Genomic DNA, 26,328 nt, shown 5'->3' with positions numbered 1-26,328 from the left:
TTTTCGACACCTTCAAAAAAACAAACAAAAAAAAACAGGATGTAAACAAGGAAATATGAAAAACAAAACAAGATTACAGTGTCTATTATCAGATGTCAGTTAAATTCTTTAAAACAATATATTATACTAGCAAATCATATGCGAATTGATGAAATTCTTGTTTAGATAACTGCGAATAATAAACGAGGATTAATAAATTGCACTTGTGTTCGGATATGGCAAGGTAATGTTTTAAGTGAGGGTACTATTTTTAAAAGTCTAATTTTTCTTACTCATAGCCAGATATTTGTTAACTGCTTACATGTAGGTAATGTAGTCAAAATATATTGACGTGCCAAAGCTTGATTCTGAGATATTTTCGTTCTGGGGCAGAATCTCGCTTTAACGAGCACAGCCTCTGCGCGATAACCAGTCAGTTGGAAAACGCGCAACGTGACCCCACCGATCATATCTGGAGTAGAAATACTACCTCTCGGCGGACTGAAACATGGAGAATTGGTCTCCAGGAGTCTGGATACTCACCTCAATGACCGTCTCCAAATGGTCGTTTGACCGGCAGCTCACAGCAGTGAACTCCACACACATGTTCTGGAATTTCTCCAGCCACCACTAACTGATCGCAAGAGGTATACATCCAACTCACCTAGTGAATTGATCCACCATCACAAGTACAATCCCATGTACCTGTTCCATGGGGGATTCTGCCTGGTAATCAATCATCAAATGGCACTTCTCCTGCCAGTCGACTTACCGGCCTTATACTATGAAACAATCAGTTTCACATCATGGCCCAAACCATACCAGGTATACATACTCCTCTTTAATTTGTTCCTTAATACATGTGACAACCTGATGCCCTGAAGATGGCAGGCTATGATCATGAGAAATAGCCTCCTTTGGCTCTTCAGCAATACTTACAGAACACCCTAGTGCTCAGGGTCATCAGATCGAGGCACTTACTTGCCTCAACCTTACAAATGGTGCCTAGCCCAGTGATGACTATATCCTTTTACATATCACAACTGGCAAGCTATCAAATTTACCCCTTGGTGACTGTTACACTCTTTGGTAAATTCTCTCCATCAGAGACTTTTGTTGCAAGGTCTGGCTTGCCATTCCTATCATTGGTGTCAGATGGCGTTCAAACTTCAGACCCGTAGACAGTTGTGCTTCACCTAGTCCCCCCCAGAATATGATTTAATGTCAATTTCTGGTCTGTATTCCTTGACTAGATGCACAGTATCAACTACCTCCTCAAGAAGGACCCCTAATTATCCTGGGCTCTGTTTATAATATTAATATATACACCTACCACAAGGCAATTCATCCAGATGTGTTCCCACATGTGGTACTCGATACAATGACCCACGTCCGGACTTGTGGCCACTGCACCCCTTTTCCCATGCTCACAACCTGGACAGTGTTGCAACACATTAACATATCGAGACAGCTACTTCAACCACCTCCCCAATTGCCCTTGTGGCTCCTGGAACCCCATAAGCCACCTCAATATAGAATGGTCATTCCTTACCACAAACAGTCTATTTCCGAGACCCTAGATAAGGACAGTTTCTTCTAAAATGCCTATCCTTCCCTATTTGAAACACACATAAGGCCCTTTCTTATGATTTCCTAAACCAATAACCTTATCAAACTTTTGTTCCAACTGTTGCATCGCCCTCATTACAGTAAGGTTATCCAGGGTGGAAGATGAGCTAACTGATGTAGCTTCGACCGCAAAAACACCGCGAATTTCATCATCGCGCCGCCTAGTATCCTTTCTTGCCTTACCATGCATGTTGGTACTTTATAACAATTTGAATTGCCCATTGAACACTAGACGGGGACTGCATACAAACATGATGCCCTGCATCTTTGTAAAGCAGCCCTTGGCAGAAACGACTAATAACTTGCTCATCAATAAATGAAACTGGCAAGCCCTTGAATGCTTTAACCGCCAGAATCAACAGTCGTTCTCCAAAATCTTCCAAAGACTCATCAGGGTTTTGACAAGCCTGCTGGAATTGTGCTTGAAACGCAGCAGGTAAATCATGTTGCCCATACCGCGCTTCCAGCATTAAGCATAGACTCCTATATGAGTCTACCTCTTCTGTGTCATTCAAAATGACAAAGTACTCCATGGCCTTTCCTGTCAAACACCAGCAAAGACCATCAAGCTTTTCTCCCTCTGACCAATTAGAGGCCTCGGCAAACCTGTTAAACTTCAAAATGAAAGCTTTCCAGGAGCCTATCCCATCAAACGTCAGATGCCTTGGTAATGATTTCAACAAATTCATCAACAAGCTGGGCTGACACCTTTCATGTTCAGCCCCATACCCCCTTTGGTATGATGGTTAACCAATGCCCGCCTCACCATGGCAATCCACATGTTGGGTATTCTGTTCGGTTCCTCTAGCCGGAGCCTAAGATTTTGTTCCCTCTCAGGAGAGAAATCATTGTCAACCTTTCTATGGGGTGGCCTCATACTAAGGTATAGATCCCCATAGGATGCACCCTCGCCTGATGTAGTTTCCTGACCTCGACTATCCTTTTGTGGACCTTGTGTCATAACTCATAAGTTGGGAAGCTACATCCACTCTTCTCTTTACTGGCTTCTGTCAACCCCACTTCCTCTTCAAAAGACCAACACTTATTCGACTTAAAATCAATAAGTGCTAGCTCATCCGAAGAAAAAGTTTTCCGACAAATGACTGACAAAATCTCAGGCGCGATATTGCCACTATTTTCCCTCACCGATACCAGGGCTATAGCTAACTTTTTACTGATTCCCGGAATCAGCATCAGCTTGTCAATATCACAAAAATTTACTGCTACAGGGCTATGGAGCCCTGCAACAGGCTCATCCTTTATTGATGAAGCGTCTGCCACGCTTGTCAAGTCATCTTGCATTGACATGGTTCAATTACTTGTGTACCAATTACAAGAAAACAACAACAAAACTTATTTATCAAAAAATAAACAAATTTCTCTATTAAATTAATGTTAAATTTAATAAAATACGATGGCATACCAAAAGCACAAAAATGACATGGTGATTTCACACTGAACACCGGTTGGCTATTTCCTTTGGTGTCTTCCCGGAAAAAATCCGCCAAATTCAAATAATAATCTCAATTATCCTATAAATATACGTAACAGTGCCTTACAAGATAAATGCAATTGTCTTTAGACCAATTACACCTGTTAACAGACACAAGGTTCAATTATTTTAAGTTTACAAAAATGCCTCACCTAAAATTAGCTGTTTTGCAGGTGGCAAAATTACCGCTGCCACCATTGTAGAACCTACCATATGATAAGTAAATGACTTACCTATCTAGATGTCTGTGTACCAGGTCTGGATGCACTTATATGCCTGTCTAATGAACAGATTAGTTTCACCTAGTCGATGTTGCCTGCAGCACCAATGGCTGCTTCTAGAGGAATCACCCAGAATCCCAATCCCTTTTGCCTTCAGGGGCTACAGCCAATCAAGGTTATGAAACATATACTCACGTACTCAACCTATCTCGTACCAAGGTCCATGAGCACCACAGTACTACACTGTAACACATTGAATTATGGTGCTATTTTATGTATGGGCAATATCCAGTGTTGTATCTAGAATTTCAAAATTATGGGGGATTTCCCCCCACTCAGCTGAAAAATGTTTGGGATTTAAAAAAAATGTTGGAGACTTGCATTTACCTAACAATATGACGTATGAATTCATTTATTTTACATTTAGGCATTTTTGACTGTTGTCTGTTCAACAACGGATACTGTATAGAAAAAATAAAATATTGACGAATACTAGTTAAGTGCACAGATCAAATACACACACCAAACTCCACACACCGGTTAAGCTACAACCAGTAACCACTGCCTTCAAGCAAATTACATGATGATTGTCTTATCTTATGATTGTGTCAATATGGTAGAGACGCCAAAGAAAACATTGAAATATCAAAATTGAAACAATTTATGTCGTCAAAAATGTTGACGAAAATGTTGTAATGACAGAGATCTAATCCTGTAAGGGGACATATCAGATCACACGCGAGTGAAAACAAACATATTGCAGAAGCAATGAAGATTTACTGAATTAAGTTGGAAAGATCATCAGATGCGCAACTTGGCGCACACTGACTCCATTAAAATGCACCATCTGCAAAAAATATGTGCAAATTGCGTAATCCCACAGCCTAGATATCTCTCCTCTAGAAGCAAGATTCAGACCTAGAACAAAAATATCTCAGAATCTATAGTTCTGACTTCCATAACTTTATAAGCCACTTTTAAACATTTTTTTTTTCATCTGATGCAGCATTCATGTCATGTACACGGGTATGCTGAAAATCTTAAGCTACTCAGAATCTTGCTTTGACTTATTAGCTTATTAATGATATGGATATGTCATGAGAAAATACAGGTAAAGTTGGAATTTGGTCATGGTTCGATTATTTCTGGCAGAGTTATGCCCCTTTTACTTTGAAAACAATATGAAATTTTCAGTTTCCTTTCATTATCTCCCCAACAGTACAACACATTCAACTCAAACTTGACATATGGATGCGTCAAAGGAATGCGCAGGTCAAGTTCAAATTTGGTCATGGTTCAATGATTTTTGGCAGAGTTATGCCCCTTTCACTTTGTAAATAATATGAAATTTTCAGTTTCCGTTTATTATCTCCCCAACAGTACAACACATTCAACTTAAATTTGACATATGGATATGTTTTTGGAATGCCCAGGCCAAGTTCAAATTTGGTCATGGTTCAATGATTTTTGGCAGAGTAATGCCCCTTTCACTTTGAAAATAATATGAAATTTACAGTTTCTGTTCATTATCTACCCAACAGTGTTAAATATTCAACTCAAATTTGACATATGGATATGTCAAAGAAATGGGCAGGTCAAGTTGGAATTTGGTCAAGGTTTGATGATTTTTGGCAGAGTTAATTCCCTTTTACTTTGAAAATAATATAGATACATCTTAGGAATAAGCAGTTTAAGTTTGAATTTGGTCGTGGTTCAATGATTTTGGACAAACTTATCTTTCCTGAATGTTGGAAAAATTTTGAACTTTCAGTTTCAGCACTCATACGTACTTTTAGCCATTATTTTGGCTACAAATATGCAATAATTATGCTATTTTTAAAAGGTTAAGACTGAATAATTTCAGTGCCCTGAACATTTTATGAAAATGGTTTGTGTAAACAAATTTGAAAAGTTTTAAGGGCTTCGAACTTAAAATGAAAAAAATAATTTGTGCAAACAAATTTGGAACTAAATATTATAACATCTGAAATTTTGGCTGCATGCGGGGGCATCCGTGGCATGATGACACATTTCTAGTTTGTTTTTTGATGTACAGACTTGAAATTTGGACCAGGAATGTAATTTCTGATGCGAATTGAATTAAGATATCAACTGACTACATTTGATTTTTTTATTATGTCTCCTAAAAATTTTTGGGAAACATATTGTTTAAGCCTTTACCGTCTGTCTGTCTGTCCACTCTAACTGGACAGTAATAATGTTGCTAAAGGTCTTTCTCTTTGATGTCATTCATTTTGGAATGCTTTTATGTGGCTATTCTCTTTTGTGTGGCTAAAAAGAACAATAGAGTAGTCACATTATTACTGTCCCGTTAGTCTGTCCAGTTGTCCTTCTGTCGGCATTAAGCTTGTCAGCCCTTCACAGGTTCTGCTTCGTTGCACAAAATGGACGCCAGAGCTAAAAATAGAATAATCTTGTCGGCCCTTCACAGGTCAAACTACTGGTAGGATTTCAACCAAACTTTACAGGATTGATCAGTACCATCCCTAGTTGTGCACATATCCGGCACGTTCCACTTCGCTGCACAAAATGGCCCCCAGAGCTAAAAGAATATTTTTGTCTGGCCTTCACAGGTCAAACTACTGGTGGGATTTCAATCAAACTTCACAGGAGTGATCAGTACCATCCCTTGTTGTGCACATCACTGGCACGTTCTGCTTCGCTGCACAAAATGGCCACCAGAGCTACATTGTATAAATAGAAAAATCTTGTCCGACCTTCATAGGTCAAACTACTGTTGGGATTTCAACCAAACTTTACAGGAGTGATCAGTAACATCCTTAGTTGTGCACATCACTGGTATGTTCCACTCCGCTGCCGGCTTAACCTTTATGGTCGCCAGAGCTAAAAAAAGTAAAATCTTGTTTGGCCTTCACAGGTCAAACTACTTGTGGGATTTCAACCAAACTTTACAGGAGTGATCAGTACCATCCTTAGTTGTGCACATCACCAGCACGTTTCACTATGCTGCACAAAATGGCCGTCAGAGCTATAAGAAGAAAAATCTTGTCTGTCTTTCACAGGTCAAGCGCCAGTTGGGATTTCAATGAAACATCACATGAGTGACCATACATAGTTTTGGGAGACATAATTATGTTTTTGTCACACATATGTTTTTGTGACAAAAACCCCTCTAGTTTGATATTGTTTGACCTAGTTTCTAGTTTTTAGCTCACCTGTCACATAGTGACAGGGTGAGCTTTTGTGATTGCATTTTCGTCCGGCGTCCGTCCGTCCGTCGACCGTCCGTAAACTTTTACTTTAAATGACATCTCCTCATAAACCACTAAGCCAATTTCATCCAAACTTCACAGAAATGTTCCTTTGGTGGTCACCTTTAAAAATTGCCATGGCAACCAAAAGAAAAAACTTTAAATATCTTCTTTAAAAAAAACCTAAGAGCTAGAGCTTAGATATTTGGCATGAAACATCTTCTAGTGAGTGTCTACCAAGTTTGTTTAAATAAAAGCCCTGGGGTCAAAATTGGCCCCGCCCCAGGGGGTCATTGATTTTCCCTATATGCACATAGTAAAAACTTAAAAAATCTTCTTTTAAAGAACTCAAAGAGCTAGAGCTAAGATATTAAGCATGAAACATGTTCTAATGGATGTCTACCAAGTTTGTTCAAATAAAAGCCCTGGGGTCAAAATTGGCCCCGCCCCAGGGGTCATTGATTTTCCCTATATGTATATAGCAAAAACTTAAAAAATCTTCTTTGAAAAAACCCAAATAGCTACAGTTTAGATATTAAGCATGAAACATCTTCTAGTGAGTGTCTACAAAGTTTGTTCAAATAAAAGCCCTGGGGTCAAAATTGGCCCCTCCCCGGGGGTCATTGATTTTCCTTATATGTGTATAGCAAAAACTTAAAACTCTTCTGTGAAAAAACCGAAATAGCTAGAGTTAACATATTAAGCATGAAACAACTTCTAGTTAGTGTCTACAAAGTTTGTTCAAATAAAAGCCCTGGGGTCAAAACTGGCATCGCCCTAGTGGTGTCATTGTTTTTAACTATATGTGTATAGTAAAAACTTTAAAAAATCTTCTTTGAAAAAACCCAATGAGCTCAGAGCTTAGATGTTTAGCATGAAACATCTTCTTATGAGTGTCTACCAAGTTTGTTCAAATAAAAGCCCTTGGACTAAAATTGGCCCTGCCAGGGGGGGGGGGGGGGGAGGCCTATATACAGGTGAGCGACCTCTGTGTGATGTACCTATTTGAAATTTGGACAAGGGGTTTATTTTCTGATCCTGAATTGAATTTTAATATGAACTGGGCTACTTTTGGTATTTTTGATATCGCTTGACTGACTTTTTGTGTCTTTTATGTACAGACTAGAAATTTGGACCAGGGGTGTAATTTGTGTAATTTTTTATGTAAACTGAATTTGATATCAGCTGACCTACTTCAGATATTATTGACACCATTTGACCTACTTTCTTGTTTTTTTGACATTCAGATTCTAAATTTGGGGGTGTAAATTCTGATGCCGACTTGAATTTTGGTATCATCTGACCTACTTTTGATATTTTTATATCGTTTGACCTACTTCCTTGATTTTTAACCAGGTTTTCCGAAGGAAAAAACTGGTTATTAGATTGAGGTATGTCGGCGGGCGGGCGGGCGGATGGGCGGACGGGCGGGCGGGCGTAAACAATTTCTTCTGTGCGCAACTCCTCCTACATTTCTCAACTGATTTTGACCAAACTTTCACAGAAGCTTTGTCATCAAGTGCCCTGGCGCATATTGTCGGGGTTTTGCGATTAGATAATATTTGACCTAATTATGGCCCTTTGTTTTTTTTCCTTATATAAAATATATAGTGAACAATTTCTTCTGTGCGCAACTCCTCCTACATTTCTCAATGGATTTTGACCAAACTTTCTCAGAAGCTTTGTCATCAAGTGCCCTGACACATATTGCCAGGGTTTTGCAATTGGTATATATTTGACCTAATTATGGCCCTTTGTTTTTTTTCCTTATATAGAATATATAGTGAACAATTTCTTCTGTGCGCAACTCCTCCTACATTTCTCAACGGATTTTGACCAAACTTTCTTAGAAGCTTTGTTATCAAGTGCCTGGCACATATTGTCGGGGTTTTGTGATTGGATAATATTTGACTGAATTATTTCCGAAGGAAAAAACTGGTTATTAGATTGAGGTATGTCGGCGGGCGGGCGGGCGGGCGGGCGTAAACAATTTCTTCTGTGCGCAACTCCTCCTACATTTCTCAACTGATTTTGACCAAACTTTCACAGAAGCTTTGTCATCAAGTGCCCTGGCGCATATTGTCGGGGTTTTGCGATTAGATAATATTTGACCTAATTATGGCCCTTTGTTTTTTTTCCTTATATAGAATATATAGTGAACAATTTCTTCTGTGCGCAACTCCTCCTACATTTCTCAATGGATTTTGACCAAACTTTCTCAGAAGCTTTGTCATCAAGTGCCCTGACACATATTGCCAGGGTTTTGCAATTGGTATATATTTGACCTAATTATGGCCCTTTGTTTTTTTTCCTTATATAGAATATATAGTGAACAATTTCTTCTGTTCGCAACTCCTCCTACATTTCTCAAAGGATTTTGACCAAACTTTCTTAGAAGCTTTGTTATCAAGTGCCTGGCACATATTGTAGGGGTTTTGTGATTGGATAATATTTGACTGAATTATGGCCCTTTGTATATTTTTTCCTTATACAGAATATATAGAGAACAATTTCTTCTGTGCTCAACTCCTCCTACATTTCTCAACGGATTTTGACCAAACTTTCTTAGAAGCTTTGTTATCAAGTGCCTGGCACATATTGTCGGGGTTTTGTGATTGGATAATATTTGACAGAATTATGGCCCTTTATATATTTTTTCCTTATACAGAATATATAGTGAACAATTTCTACAGTGCGCAACTTCTCCTACATTTCTCAATGGATTTTGACCAAACTTTCACAGAAGCTTTGTCATCAAGTGCCCTGGCACTCACTAAATTCCCATGTTTCTTCCAAGACATCATTCAAGTATTTTTTTAAAATTGTGAACATACTTTTCTTGATATCGCACAAAACACCACACGCCAATATTGTTGACAAAAGAAAATGACAAGAGACGCAAAAATGCAAAAATTAAGCAAAAATAAAGTACTGTTTACCTTTCTAAAACATTTGGGAAAAAAAGGCGAATAGACAACATAAAATTTCTCAATCATTTTTGTTTGAGGAATATTAAAAAAGCCATAATTCCTCCTAAAAGTTCAATTAAAAACAAATGCCCCTTCATGACAAAGCTTCTGTGAAATATTTTGCTGAAAACCTGGTTGCATCGCATTGCGATGTTCCTTGTTTTATGTATAGACTTGAAATTTTGATCATGGGTGTAATTTCTGATGCCATATTTAATTTTGATAACAGCTGACCTACTTTTGATTTTATTGATATCAGTTGGCCTACTTGCTTGCTTTTTGAAATACAGACGTGGAATTTGGCTCAAGGGTGCAAGTTCTGATGTTAAATCAAAGTTTAATAAAATCTGATCTACTTTTGATATTTTTGATATCATTTTACCTACTTCCTTGTTTTTTGACATTCATACTTGAAAAAAATCAGTGTTGTAAAAGTATATAACTAGAGGGGCAGGTTAAAGTTGAGCTGGACTTGCCTATCGGCAAGTTCATTTGAAAAATAATTTCTAACACTGAAAAACAGTTGTTTCTGGTGAGTGACTCATTAAGTTCAGCCAGGGTCTTTCATATAGAATTTGAAAGACTCTGGCTCAGCTTTTAATCTGTATTGACAAAGGTGAATGATAGAGTGCTGAAATCTTTTGCAGCTGAGTTTCAAGTACACAGAACAGATTATACAGATATGAAACATGTAATATACTGTCCAATAGAAAGGCGATGAGTCGTCTGTCTGGAGATGATCTGGCAAGGCCTGCCAAAGACCTGCCATTAAAGGTATGTATCTATCTTTTACCACAATTAGCTGTCACCATTATATACATCTTTTGTATGTCCTTGTATCTGATGGGTTGTCTTAAATGGTTGAGGCTAATCGAACTTCCTCGGCTATTATCTATAATAACCACGGAAACAATACGGATTGAATGTACATGTAGTTCTACCACATGGTTTCAGATTTAAACAGAAACAGAGAGTATAATCTTCAATAATTTGAAACGAATGTATTTATTTTACTTCCAAGGACAATTATGATTGAAAATATGTCCTTTTACAAAGATTGACAGAAAGGGCTAAAAGTTGCGGGTTGAGGCATTAGAATTGAGGCACTGCTTATCCCTGAGTAAAAGAGGCATCTAAATGGGTTCAAATTTCTGAGGTTGTTTTGTACTGTTAGAACCAGCGCGAAAGTGGTCCTAAGGGCGAAAACACAATACCTTGACACAAAAACATGATGCGATAAAGCAAAAACACGATAAGAGATCGCAAAAATATTAATATCATGTTTTCGCTTTTTTGCCCTCAATCTCCCAACGTGTTTTCGCATTTTCACCTTCGCAGTCAGTAGGACGAAAACAAGAAAATGCGATATCAATGGCTCGAAAACGCGATATTTTTGGCATTGTGTTCTCGTGATCTCGTATCGTGTTTTCGCGATTTGGCCCTACTGACTAGAAATAGAGTAAGTACAAGCTTCCCTTAAAATATAAGCTGACAAGTGACATGAGATAATTCTTATAATAATAAATTTTGCAGTTATATGTATGTGCAGATAACATATTCATTATATGAATAATTATCATAAGGTTAACATTAGGTCAGTCTGGTGTAGCTTACTATCCGTGTGAAGTTGTGTTATAATGCATTTTGGTGGTAGCAGATGTGGTTAATTTGTCCAAAATCACTTATAATTCAGTCTTCTGTATAGGTTATTTTCATTGCATGCAATGGCAGATCCTAATCCTTAAACCCAAAGGAAATGCTTCTTTTATGAATTAATAGGCTACCTCTCAGTTTGTGGCCAGTTGAGTTTTAAGAGATCACAATCTATTCATCATCCGTGGTCCTCGTCTCCGTCCGAAACGTTTTAAAAATCTTCTTTGAAATGACAAGGCCAAGAGCCTTCAGATATTGTACATCATCTAGAGGACCTTTAAATGTTTTCTTCAAAAGTAATGATAACCTCTGGTTCAAAATGGCCCTGCCCTGGGGGCTTATCTGTTTATAGGAATGATACTGGAAAAACTTCAAAAATCTTCCTCTGAAACCACAAGGCCTAGAGTCTTATGCTTTGGTATTTAACATTACTTTGTACACTTCTACCAAGTTTGTTCAAATCATGACCCCCGGTGTCATATTTGCCCCAACCCGGGGGCATATGGTTTAACATAGACTTATATAGGAAAATCTTTAAAACATCTTCTCTGAAATTGCAAGGCCTAGAGCTTTGTGCTTTGGTATTTAACATCACCTAGACTAGTAGACTTCTACCAAACATATGTGGGAGACATATTGTTTTTGTACGGAAAGTCTGTCTGTGCTTCTTCTCCTTAACCGCTGGTTCGATTTTATTTTATTAAAATATCGTGTTTTCGTCTTCGCGGTCAGTAGGGCGAAAACATGATACGAGATTGCGAAAACACGATGTGAAAAATATCGTGTTTTCACGCTATTAATATTGTGTTTTTGCCCCACTGATCGCAGGGCGAAAACACGATGGGAGATGAGGGCGAAAAACACAATATTTTTTCACATCGTGTATCGTGTTTTAGCGACAATTCATCGTGTTTTCTCAATTTCAACCTTAGGGCGACAGCGCAAAACCAGGATGGCCCTAACAGAATTCTGTAGTTTTGACCCCTGATGTTGCTTTAAGTTTGTAACAGCTGAAGTTAGCCAAAATCATCTTTACTGTTTTGGCACTATATAATGTTAACTGTGTTGGTGCTCTGTAAAGCCAAACAAAACAAACATCATTGGTATCGAAACTGGGACACAGAATTCAAACAGAACAATCAATTTTAAAACCTTACCAAAGCAATTTATTTCATTTTAAATTTTGGTGCTTTACCAAATAATATTTTTGCCATTTAGTGTAAACCCTAGCTAATAAATCAATTGTGTACTCAAAATGATAACTTTTAGGAAAACATCAGAAGAAGTGTTTCCTTACATGAATTTTTAGTCTATAAACAGTAAATAATTATAAAAGAATATTGACATATTAATTGAATTTTGATTTCGCAGCATTTAATTTAAACCTTTTTACCGTTACCATAAAATTATACACATTTTTGAGTTGATTTTTTTAGGTTATCAGGAATTTAGGTCACATGTTACATAGGGCCCAGTATAACAGTGGTAACTGGGAAACAATTGCTGAAGACCTTGGTTATGAATATGAAGACATAAAAAATTTCAAAACCTTGGCTGATGTTCGACAGGAATCTCCACCAGGTGAACTTATGCTCAGAGACTGGATCCAGCGTCTGTATGGATGTACACTGTTCGTTTTACACAGTGCTTTAATGAAAGCAGAACGACTTGACTGTGTAGAATATCTCGAGACTGAAATATATAGTAAGTGTTTAGCCCTTGCCACACAAAATATCTTAGACTTGTCCATGTCTTAATTTGGACAAAACCATTCATCAGTTGAGGGAAAATTTCAAAAGAAGTACTGATTGAATAGTGAACGGTACAGGCAATGACTAGAGGGCACAGATATGCCGACTGATCTTAGTCTGCCCTGGTAAAATGATGTTATATATTTATATTGAGGCATATTATAGAAGTCAAAATAGAAGTATATCATCTTCAATGGGTCATATAAATTAGGTAAATTTGGGGAGGGGTCATCTGTGACAACAGCCATAATTATTATGAATTTTTAAAGTTATTGGACGTTTTTTTAACACCATATTGGAACAATTGGGGATTTTTGCCATTTGGAACAAAAGATAATCAGCTCTGTCTAAAGGAGGAAAATACAATGCTGTTATATGTTAGGAAAACACTTATTTGCTTGTTTATCAAGCAAATAGTTTATACATTTATGCCCAGTGTTAGTGTAAACACCCTTTCAGAACTATTTTTCTTACATATTAGACTGGCTTTTCCATTTGTTTAACACATGCCAGAAATTTCATTTGGCATGGGGGGTGCCAGATGAGTCGCATGCTTTACAATGACACACTTAGGATGACATAATTTTACCGTTATGAATGAAGTTGTAATTTCATACGCTGTTGTACAAGTAAAATGACATAAATTTCAATGGAAAATTATTTTATTAAAGTAAAGAATTTAAAATGTAATGGAATATGGTAGAATATGCAAGAAAAAATACCTGACACGTGTTTGCGGTTTAAATTGGGATATTTGTCCCTCTGGAACCCGCCAATGGCGGTTCCCCTTGTGACGGAAATTCCATCCGAACCGCAAACATACGACAGATATATTTAGGCTGTCATATGTTGAAACAATTGATTCTTTCTATTTGATAACATTAACAATAGGACAGTCAAACATGTTGCTGAGATATACTTATTTTGATGTGTTTCAATAAAATTCCAGAGATTATAAAATGTGTTTTTTAAAATTTCTGTTAGTTCTGATCTTTATCAAAATTTTAGAGCGTGTAGTATGCATGGATCTGATGGTATGTGTAAGACACGAGAGCCCCAGACCGGCAGATCATATGTGTGTGTCAACACGGGCAGACTCAAACCTGCTGGACAGTTTACAGAATTACCTTGAACAGCCACTGACAGCCAGATATAAACTGTTAGATCATGGATTGTGTTGGACCGGCACAAAAGCTCAGGAACTAAAGGTACATTGTACATGTACACTTCAATTTTATTACATATGGAGTTTTGAACAATTTTCAAGATTTCTTTTTTAGTGCCTATAGATATAATATTTACATAGAAACTTGTGATTGTTTTGTAACTTTTCTATTTTTTGTAAATCAAAAATGATGCAGTTTTCCGTTCAATACAAAATCTGATGTATTACACCTTACCCTGTTGCACCAAAAATCAATCAGCCTTTGCTACCAGTATAGAGCCAGGCCAGCCTGAACATCTGTGTAACCTGACCAAGCTTTATGCTGTTGGTAGCTTCATTTTGTTACTTTGATATTCCTATCCTCTAAAATCCTCATCAATTGTCCCAGATTCAAACATTTAATTCTAGTGTTATTTATGTGTAACGATTAATGTTGACAAAAAGTAGGCAATTACAAACCTTAAATGTTGATTGAAAACAAGTCAATTATATAGCTATACTTTTTGTATTTCTTTGCTTGAACAATAAAATGATCATCTCCCACAAATATATATACTTATCAAGGGTAAATCATGAATGGGAAAAGATCAGCTTGAATTGGTGTAAGTAGAAAAGAATAGGTAATGTATTCTGCAATGTGTTTCATTTATCATTTACCTCAATAACTAATGGAGATGAATATCAATGGCCTATTAGTCTGACATGGCTAGATAGCAGTAAATTGGTCTTCATTTTTAGTCTGACTATTTGGTAAAGAAAATTCTTACTATAGTCAGGTGATAGTGATCATAATTTGTCCGGTGTCTTTATATTTTTATTTTAAACGACATCTATTCATAAACCGCAAAGCCAATTTCATCCAAACTTCACATGAATGTTCCCTTGGTGGTCACCTTTATAAATTGTTCAAAGGATTTAAGTCCCTGCAGAACTCTGGTTAGAAAGCTTCTTTAAAATACCCAAAGAGCTAGAGCTTAGATATTTAGCATGGAAAATCTTCTAGTGGATGTCTTCCAAGTTTGTTCAAAGAAGCCCTGGGGTCAAAATTGGCCCGTCCCTTGGTACAGTCAGCATCAAACTTGCGTCCACCTTTATTAAGCGACTTTTTTATTAAGCGGCCGCTTAAAATCCCTCCCGATGATTTTTACTATATAAGTTAATTTCATTAAACGAACAACATTTTTATATCGCGGCCAGCGTCCACTAAATGTCGACAAAAATATATGAAATTAGGTGTTAAAGTATCTATTAAACGACCGTCACAAATAATTGTCGTTTAAAAACAAATTGAATAAGAATTTCAATCGTTTCAAAATCGGAAACGAAAGAAACAGTTTTCCGATCATAATATTTACTGTGGCATATTTTGTCAGAGCGAAAAAAAATGACAGACAGCTAAAAAGACCAGAGAAATGGAATGAGAAAATCGTGCTTGGAATTGAGTCTGAGTAGATAGTAAATATCATTGTTTGTAGTCGGAAAAAATCGCAAAACATAGTGGACTAAATATTACAGAAACATACTCCAGTTAAACCTGATGGTGTACGTGCTAATCTGATGCTTTATAAAATACATGTAGTACACCCATTAAATATGACCCTTTGACAAAAAAAATCCTAGATCTCTAAAAAAACTTATTGAACTTGAAATCGGGTAGTGTAAAAATTAATGCTGAAAAAAATCAAGAAGTTTAAAAATAATTGCAAGAAAAATTATCTGGAGCTCTGGCTGATGATTTGAAAGTATGCTCAGCACGAGATGTGCATGGAGATATTAACAATATAAGACAATATACTTTGATTCATGGTCAAAATGACTTGCTTGATAGAATTATGAGTGTAGATTACATTTGTACACACATTTCTACTAAAATACAAAAGCAAACACACATGACCTTTTAAAAAAAAGGCATAACTGTAATACATACATAATATTGTACAGTTTTTGTTATTATAAAAAGATGCTATTGTACCTATGACTTATAGAATAAAAGCGAAACCCTTGAGCCTCGAATTTTCCAAAATTCTATTGAGAGACCACTTTATTAAGAGACCATTTTTTAGCAGTCCCTTGAGAGGTTTATTAATACAATGTCAACTGTATATTGAAAAATTCAAATATACCTTGACTTTGACCTTGACTGTCGACTGTCTTTGAAATTTGCTTAAATTGTCATAACTTTGTTATTTATGTACAGATTTATTTTTTACCTACCTGAAAAAAAAAGAACACAACATGCTCATGGTGAGCTATTGCAATCCTCCTCCATCCAAAATACAGTGAAATTAGGGACATAATTAAATAGTTTGAATAATATATTTGCAGGGTCGTCAGCTGATGTTGTTAAGAAGAAGTGACGAAGTGCTCATGGAACAGGATCCCACTATTGATTCAAGTGGACTTGGCATGACAGGAATGGATCAGTCTGAATCTGTAGTGATAAATAACAGCTCTGTTTCTTCATATCTGAGAACCAGTCAAAATTCTTCCTCAAGTACAAGAATTATGACTGGTATCAATTCTCAAGATTTAAGAAGTTTTAGAGAGAGCGGTCCAAATGTAACCATTGCAGGCCATCTTTCACATAACTATAAACAAGGTGGTTTGAATAATTTTCCGGCATCATATGGAATACCACATACAAGAATTGACACAGTCTTGACTTCCTTTCATGATAGAAGTCGGTCTCAAATTAACCAAAACCAGTCTGTTCAAAGACCAACATTAAACCGGTGTGTTTTGTCATATGAAAATCAACCTCTCATTGATAGACAGAAAAATAACCTTGGAATTGTATCTGAGAGCAGAGGATGGAAAGCCAGTGAACAGAATTTGAATATTTCTGATGAAAAGATAGACAATGCAGCAAATGAAAATGCCATTTTAGTGTCTGATCATGATTACAAGAACATAAAAGAAGATAATGCTAAAGATGGAATGGACACCACTGAAAATGGTAATCCAAATTCTATTGAAGATAATGAGTTTGGTTCATCACTAGATCCTGCCTCCATTCAGATAGATACTGATAATACTGGTGAAGATATAAATATTCATCCAGACTGTACTGAATATAAAGATCCTGAAGTATATTGTGATTTCAATGAACATAATCAGGCTAATGCAGGAAATAGTAGGCTTCTGAATAAAAATTTAAACATTGAAAGAAGTGCAAGGGGAGGAAGAATGTTTGAGGTATCCAATGATGTTATTGAGTATAGAGACTTCAGTGGCAATATTGAAACAGTTAACATTGATGTAAAGATAGATAAATATCTTGACAGCATGAAAGATAACGACAAAATGAGAAATGTGGAAGGAATGTGGGGACAAAATGATTCTAGTGAATGTAGACATACCAGCAACAGTGAGGTGGTGTGTTATGATGACAACCAGAATTGTATTTGGGTAAATTCTGAGGTTGATAGGAATGCAAGGAGTGACTTAAGAAACATTCCTGACAAGAATGATCAAAAGCATAATAAATTAAAACAAGACTTAATGGAATCTGGTGATGCTATGGAACATAGGAATGCTTCAGAAAGTATTGTACTTAATCGTGAATATAGGGATTTTAGTGAATATAAGGATCCTGGTGAATATAGGGATTCTGGTGAATATAAAAATCCGGTTGAATACAGGGATTCTGGTCAATATAGAAATCCTGACGAATACAGGAATCCGGGTGAATACAGAGATCCATGTGAATATAGGGACCCGAGTGAAATTGGAGGTTCATCAGATGGTGAAATCAGATTTATCAGTGAGGGCTTTGACACATCTTATGCGCTTAATACAGCAACCGAATTAAAGCAGATGGACACCCAAGTGATCAATGACAAACAGCATGATGAAAGAAATGATGCTTTTGATAAAAGAGATTACCAATATGCTGTTGATAAAAGTTTTGAAAGTGATGACTCTATAACAGTTGCTAAACAAAGAAATTGCTCACAAGAGTTGCAGGGAATTGTTCATCCTAATATTGATCCTGGACTTGAACTCAGTATTACAATTAAATCAAGTAACCCATCAGAATTGAATTCTGATTTCGAAACTTATAATACTCATCCTGAATCTCAGAGAAATCTTGATGATATTGAAGCTTATATGCACACAGATGCTGCAACTAATGTAGGAACAACTTTTCCAGATATTGCAGATAGTCGATTAGCTATAGGAACAGAGGAAGCAAGAGTTTACATAGATTTCAATAAATATGACCAAGGTAGTAGAAATGATTACCTTGACAAGGCTGCTGAAAATTTTGAAGAATCAAATCATGAACCTGAATTTCTGAATGGAGAGAAAGCTGTTGAAGTAAATACAGCACGAATTTTGCACAAACCTAAACGATTTGTAAGTGAAATTCCCGGACATTTGACAAGTAAATCTAGTGACAAAAAAACTTACGAGAGCCTACAGAGGGGTATGTCATGTCCTACAGAGATATTGTATGATAAATCAATGGTATTCCAAGAGGAGCATGAAATAGTTACAATAGCTGATGTTTTTAGCCCAGTATCAGAAGAATCTAAGGTCAATGACTTTGAGATCATGAACTCTACAGAAATGAAATCATCACTGGACTTGGAGGCTACAGACAGGTCAGCATCACCTTTTAAACGCCATTCTCTTCCCATGGTTAGACCATGTCAGAATGTAAAGAGGACAAAGTTTCTGCGCCATACCTTCCAATATGGTGATAAAGTTGTAAGGTTTAATGAAAGTTCTACAGAAGATTGTTCTGGAGCACATCAAGAGTCTCCTGTATTGCCACCAAGAGGTAATTTACCTCCCTTGCCATGTGATGATTTAGCACGACGCAGAAGTAAGGATTCTAACTTCTCATTGAAGTCTAATGTGGCAGGTGCAAGCATTAGTGAGGCCCCGTGTAAGATTGTTGTTGGAGCAAAGTCATCCCGGCCATTATTAGATAGTTTATTAGCGAATGATAAACTCTTCATTCATTACAACTCTACATTGTCAGGTTTTCCTGGTTGGTCTGCCCGAGAAACAGAAAACACTGTAAGCTTTTAGTTCTATTTCTTTTATAAATTTACAATCATATTTCTTTAATGAAATTTATATACTGTTGTGAGTTATTGTTTATATACTGTACCAAAAATTATTTAAATTGTTATTTGAGTACATTAGCTTTTAGTGCATTGGCAGTACTGTTTTCAGTGACAGTTAAATCTACTTCATGCATCTTAATAGTTCATCATAAACTTATGAAAATGGTTCATATTTAATCCTATTTTATGTCTTAAAGGAAAAGTGAAAGGAAAATGTTCCATTCATTACTAAAATTTATCAAGAATATGTGTATGTTTTACAGGTTGAGAGGACAATGTCAGACGCTTTGACTAGTGATGGTTATTACATTTTGTGGTATATTCGTAGCAGGAAAAATCTTGTCATTAGTGTCAGGTAAACTTTTTTCAGAGTTTGATGTGTAAGATTGATGAAACTGGAAAAATCATAGGGTATTTGCCAACCATTAATGATTATAGTGTGGGAAACCAGTGTAATATTTGGCTTTGTGGGTCAAAAGTCAAGGTTAAAGTTATCTAGCTTGTGATTAAATGTTGCTTTACTGGACAGAAACCATCGTCCACATTTTGAACATTTTTCTATAGAGATTTAACAATTTTTAAGCTAGATATTTTATATATCGGTGTTTTTATTTTTGACATGATCTACAATATTCCAGCAGCATATGCTGAATTTTTGACTATTCTATTATTTACTCTGCAAATGATTATAGCTAAGGAAAGGGGTCAGGTATTGCTCTCTTGACATCAGAATTTTTAATGTCCATGATTTTTGATAATAGACATAAAAATAATCAACTGCAATTTAATTAGGTTAAGTGGTGATTTTTGCACATGCACCATCCACTTTGCAAGAAATTTACAATCATAACAGTTTCAATAAAAGTAATTTGATAATAGAGACTTGGTTATAATCTAGATAGTTAACAAATATATAATAAAGTTGACTGATTTTAGACAGCATATAATAAAATAAAAATTTCATAAAAATTATTAGCATTTCTTTAAAAAAAAAAAAAAGTAACAAAATGAATAAAGTCAGAAGTTCTTATCCAGAGTAGACAAATAAGTTTAAAAAGAAATTCTTTACTTGATCAGTGCCTGAAATATATATTCATAGAATATATTTCAAAAATCCCTTTTTTCTTTCTATAAGTAAAAAACAAGTGTTCTGCCACTGCTTTTCAGCTACACAGACTGCTTGACAATTGTTTAGATTTAACCTGTTCACCCCCACACCAAATTTGTGGGGATTTTTTTTTATTTTAAAAAAGAGCAGTGGAAGACCCCCCCATTTGAAGCTCCTGCTACTTTTGTTTGAAGGAACCCCCCATATGGTACATTATTTTAGGTGATAGTTTTTGAATATATAATGAATTATAACTCAAACTATACTTTTTTATATTATTTAGTTTCAGGGGATCACTGGTACATTACAGAGTTCATACTAAAGTTCTAACTAATAAACTACATTATTACATCACACAAGGCAGGTACTTTGATGACATTATGCAAATATTACATCACTATTTGAGATATGGTGTGAGGGCACCTACAGATATGATTGAAAACATATCAAGGGCACATGAATATAGGATTCCACTACGTTGTCCAGTACAGGTTCAGTATGAACCGCGACCTGTGATCAGTGTATAAACATTACCCCATACACTGCTGAATTTATGTTTACATTTGTTAAATTATGAATTTTGAACAGTTTCAGTTACACCTTACCTCAACAAAACAAAAATAATACAAAATTTAAGAAGCCAACTGTTAAAAGTTATATCAGTAAAGTAAGCTTGTGGCCTTGGTCTGTGATTTTAGGCAACAGCAATTACATAAATGCTACATTAATAGATGCTTTATTTTGCTACCTATGAAATGATAAATTATTATTAATAAAGCAGCAGATACTATATTCATAGAGCAGAGTGGATAAGTTTTTGGTAATGATTTTTGTTATTGAAATTGTTTATTTTTTCTTACATTGAATTGCTAACCAATAAGTTTGTACTTACATGTTTACACCATTTGATAACACTATATATTTTAGCAAACCATCACTGTGTTTAATACACAATTTTGTGACATTTAGTGTGAAACAATTTGATTGTTTATGACATGTTTTATATAAGTTGAAATATATGTATTAAGTTTTTTTAAAGTTAATATATGTGTGTGAAGACACAGAAAATATATCAACATAGGCAGTAATTATGTGCGCTGCTTGTTAGATTTATGAAATAACTTCAATGTTAATTAATGTTGTAGCCTAATATTAGCTAGCCCTCTAAATTTAATATATTTTGACTGATTTTATGATTACTTACAGTATATGTTATAAATTGTACATGATTACAGCTTAAATTGGTTTGCTAGTTATATTTTATAACTCTCCAGCCGGCGTTGTATGTTATATATGATTTTTTTTGTTAAAACTTTTTTAACAATAAAATCTTTGTTACACCATTTTGTTATTACTTTATAATTTGTTAATGATATTGTTACTTTTTCCACTATTTCTATACATGTATTTAAATATATATTATAATTATATGAAACAATATTTTTTTATACTAAAAATTTACACAATGATACATATCATTTATACTCGGAATGATACTCAATATATTTTATATGTGAATTTGTTGAAATTTACCAACAATTATAAGAAGTTTATGTAATATTAATAACTGCAATTTTACTTCCTAGAAAATGTCAGTATAAAGATATTTGTCATACTCACTCAAACATGTCTTCATCAAAATCATTTTCAATAAAAATTTTATTTTTTCCACAGATAAGATTTTCCAAATTAAACTATAAATCCCATTTCAAAAATATATGCATAAATGATTTTTGCTGACAATATCTGTTTTATTATGCCCCTGCCATATAATGGCTTGGGCATATAGTGTTACCCTGTTCTGTCATTCAGTCCTTCCGTCATTCTGTCATTCCGTCATCATCAGTTTCTGTTCATTATCTTAGTAACGGTTGCACACATTCAACTCAAATTTGACATACGGTATGTCATGAGAAAATACAGGACAAGTTCGAATTTGGTCATGGTTTGATGACTTTTGGCAGAGTAATGCCCCTTTTACTTTGAAAATAATATGAAATTTTCAGTTTCCGTTCATTATCTCCTCAACTGTATTACACATTCAACTCAAACTTGACATATGGATATGTCATGAGAAAATACAGGTCACTTGACATATGGATATGTCATGAGAAAATTCAGGTCAAGTTCGAATTTGTCTTGGTTTGATGATTTTTGGCAGAGTTATGCCCCTTTTATTTTGAAAATAATATGAAATTTTCAGTTTCCGTTCATTATATCCCCAACGGTATTACACATTCAACTCAAATTTGACATATGCATACGTCGAAGGAATGCGCAAGCCAAGTTCGAATTTGGTCTTGGTTCAATTATTTTTTGCAGAGTAATGCCCCTTTCACTTTGGAAATAATATGAAATTTTCTGGTTATTTTCTCCCCAACTGTGTTACATATTTAACTCAAATTTGACATATGGATATGTCAAAAGAATGTGCAGGTCAGGTTCGAATTTGGTCATGGTTCGATGATTTTTGAGTTATGTCCCTTTCACTTTGAAAATAATATGAAATTTTCAGTTTCTGTTCATCATCTCCTCTAGGGTATTACACATTCATCTCAAATTTGACATATGGATACGTCAAAGAATTGTGCAGGTCAAGTTTGAATTTTGTCATAGTTCCATGATATTTGGCAGAGTTATGCCCCTTTAACTTTGAAAAAAAAAGGAAATTTTCAGTTCCCATTCATTATCCCCCCAACAGTTGTACATATTCAACTCAATTTAAAGTTATGGATATGTCATAAGAATGCATTGGTCAATTTCGAATTTGGTTATAATTTGATGATAGCTAACAGAGTTATCCCTCTTGAACTCTGAAAAAACCCAAGAAATTTTAAGTTTCCGTTCATTATCTCCCCAATGGTTGTACACATTCAACTCAAATTTGACATATAGATACATCTTAGGAATGAGCAGTTCAAGTTTGAATTTGGTCGTGGTTCAATGATTTTGGACAAAGTTATCTTTCTAAAATGATGGGAAAATTTTGAATTTTCAGTTTGTGGAAATGCATGTAGCCATTATTTTGGCTACAAATATGCATTATGCAATTTACAAATGGTTAACACTGAATAGTTTCAGTGCCTTGAACTTTGTATAAAAATGGTGTGTTAACATTGAATAGTTTGACGGTAGTACACCCCTAATGCACTATCTCCACTTTGAAGAGTATATAAGTGTATTGAAACTGAGGGGCGTGGGTTCAAACTTTTTTTTTCTTTCTTTTCTTTCTTTTTAACATTTTTTATTAATCTCTTAGATCCCTAATGGAAGAAAAAAGTGTTTCATTTTAATTATATAATTATTGTAGGTATTTATTTACTAAATAATGCCGAATTTATAGCAAATATGATACCAGATATTTTCAAAGTTTAATAAAATAAAAACTACACGGTTAAAGTATTTTATATTTTGCAAACCAACCAATATACATTTCAGAAAATTTAAGCAGACTTTGAAAACAGCCCCTCATTGTGGAAAATTTAAGTGATATTTTAAATAAGGCTTTTTACATAGGGAAATGGTGAAATAAGTGTTAAAAGTGGGTGGGGTAGGGTTGCATTTTTATACATATTAAAAACATTTCGTTTAAAAACAATCATTTTGCTTGTTTAATTTGTAACCTTAATGTCATTATTTGTTTCTTAACAATGAGCAATAGGAAAACATTTTTCATAATGATGATATTATAGATTATTTAGAGTTTCCTCATTTTTGAAAAAAAGCCCTTCTAATGGCAAAGTTTTAGTTCAGAAAATGTCCATAGCTCATAAACCACACGGTAAGTTTTGTTTAAATTTTGCATACAGCTGACATTTAAGACATATAACTGTCCTATGCTGTAAATTTGACAGTTCCTTATAGTGCCCATTAGGGGTGTTCTTCCTTGAGGGCTTTGAACTTAAAATGAAAAAAATAATTTGTGCAAACAAACTTGGAAATAAATATTATAACATCTGAAATTTTGGCTGCATGCGGGGTATCCATGGTGTGACAACACATTTCTATTTAAGTTGTTTTTTTTATTTCACAAAAAAATCCTATGATTTGTTACAATCAGAATCTCATTTTATGATTATTATTAACTTAAAGGGACAGTACTTAAGTTTGATTTTACATGATCAGACTGGAAATATGCTTTGTTATTATTGTATCATTTTATGTTGGTCTGGATAAATAGCTTGTGTATCATTCAATTTATCAGCTTTCCAGAACAATTATTTTAATAGTGAAAAAAAGAATTCCAAAGAATGTAAAGCATTCAAAGGATTTTGATTCTAATCTAAGTAAGAATCAGAGTTTGATTTACAGTTTAATTCTGAGTTTACTTTTTTTTAAATATTTTTCACATATCTTTCTGCTTTAAGTGTCATCTATGTAACAAAATTCATATTTTATGTTTAAGTTTTTGGAACACAATGAAGTTCTTTTAATCTCATTTTGGGTTTTTACTAACCAACATGTAATCAAAGCTCATCTTTATGTCTCTAGTTATTTTATGTATGTCGAATCTCATTTTAGATTTTTGATTTTATAAACCCATTTTTTTACTAGAAACACATGTTGTTGTTTTTTTACTTATGACACAATTTAATGACATCATCTTCTTGTTTTCATGTTGTTATTTTCTTGTTTTAATTTTTATGCCCACCTTCAAAGAAGAGGGGTAGTATTGTTTCACTAATGTTGGTTGGTCTGTCTGTCTGTCTGTCTGTCTGTCTGTCGGTCAGTCTGTCTGTCTGTAGACCACATGGTTTCCGCTGATTATCTTGAAAACTATATATCACAAAGTCTTCATATTTTACAAACTGATTGGTCATAACTAGTAGATGACCCCTATTGATTTTGGGGTCACTAGGTCAAAGGTCAAGGTCACGGTGGCCTTAAATGTCAGAATGGTTTCTGCTGATTATCGTGAAAACTGTGTATGACAAAGTCTTCATACTTAACATACTGATTGGTCATTTTTGGTAGTTTACCCCTATTGATTTTGGGGTCCCTAGGTCAAAGGTCACAGAGGTGCCTTAAATGTCTGAATGGTTTCTGCTGATTATCTTCAAAACTATTCATCACTAAGTCTTCATATTTTACATACTGATTGGTGATAACTAGTAGATGACCCCTATCGATTGTGGGATCACTAGGTCAAAGGATTTTGGGTCACTAGGTCAAAGGTCATGGTCTCAGGGCCTTAAATGTCAGAATGGTTTCTGCTGGTTATCTTGAAAACTATGTATCTTAAATTCTTCATATTTTACATACTGATTGGTCATAACTAGTAGATGTCCCTCAATGATTTTGGTGTCACTTGGTCAAAAGTCAAGGTCCCAATTGCCTTAAATGTCGAAATGTTTTTTTGCTGATTATCTTGAAAAGTATCACAAAGTTTCTATATTTCACATACTAATTGGTCATACATAACTAGTAGATGACCCCTTTTTGGGGGGTATCATTAGGTCAAAGGTCAATGTCACAGGGCCTTAAATGTCAGAATTGTTGCCGCTCATTATCTTAAAAACTATTTATCACAAAGTATTTATTAGCTCACCTGTCACAAAGTGACAGGTGAGCTTTTGTGATCGCTTTTCGTCCGGCGTCCATCCGTCCGTCGTCCGTCCGTAAACTTTTGCTTTAAATGACATCTCCTCATAAACCACTGAGCCAATTTCATCCAAACTTCACAGGAATGTTCCTTTGGTGGTCACCTTTAAAAATTGTTCAAAGAATTTAATTCGAAAGAACCGAAAGAAAAATCTTTAAATATCTTCTTTTAAAAATCCATAACAGCTAGAGCTTAGATATTTGGCATGAAACATCTTCTAAAGAGTGTCTACCAAGTTTGTTCAAATAAAAGCCCTGGGGTCAAAATTGGCCCCGCCCAGGGGGGTCATTGATTTTCCCTATATGCATATAGTAAAAACTTAAAAAATCTTCTTTTAAAGAACCCAAAGAGCTAGAGCTAAGATATTTGGCATGAAACATCTTCTAGTGAGTGTCTACCAAGTTTGTTCAAATAAAAGCCCTAGGGTCAAAATTGGCCCCGCCCGGGG

General features: G+C 35.1%; 1 protein-coding gene across 2 annotated transcripts in view; it reads left to right on the top strand.

Annotated features, from left to right (window-relative positions):
• The window catches only part of LOC132713324 (uncharacterized), a 48,266-nt gene continuing 21,938 nt past the window's right edge, over positions 1 to 26,328 (top strand). Inside the window, exons 1-7 of one of the 2 annotated variants that reach the window (XM_060695871.1) lie at positions 1 to 223; positions 10,171 to 10,297; positions 12,613 to 12,880; positions 13,936 to 14,135; positions 16,418 to 19,120; positions 19,434 to 19,525; positions 20,562 to 25,812. In XM_060695871.1, the coding sequence (XP_060551854.1) occupies positions 10,241 to 10,297; positions 12,613 to 12,880; positions 13,936 to 14,135; positions 16,418 to 19,120; positions 19,434 to 19,525; positions 20,562 to 20,805 (3,564 nt within the window). In that variant the 5' untranslated portion in view covers positions 1 to 223; positions 10,171 to 10,240 and the 3' untranslated portion in view covers positions 20,806 to 25,812. Of the gene's footprint in view, positions 224 to 10,170; positions 10,298 to 12,612; positions 12,881 to 13,935; positions 14,136 to 16,417; positions 19,121 to 19,433; positions 19,526 to 20,561; positions 25,813 to 26,328 lie in introns of those variants that run through there. The other variant, XM_060695872.1, reaches the window with a different exon arrangement.

This window comes from Ruditapes philippinarum, unplaced genomic scaffold (genome assembly GCF_026571515.1).
Source record: "Ruditapes philippinarum isolate M1 unplaced genomic scaffold, ASM2657151v2 ctg1580_1_1_1_1, whole genome shotgun sequence".
In the NCBI taxonomy this organism is placed as follows: Eukaryota; Metazoa; Mollusca; class Bivalvia; order Venerida; family Veneridae; genus Ruditapes; species Ruditapes philippinarum.
Note: the sequence above shows the minus strand (reverse complement) of the source record. Positions and strands in the feature narration are given on the sequence as shown.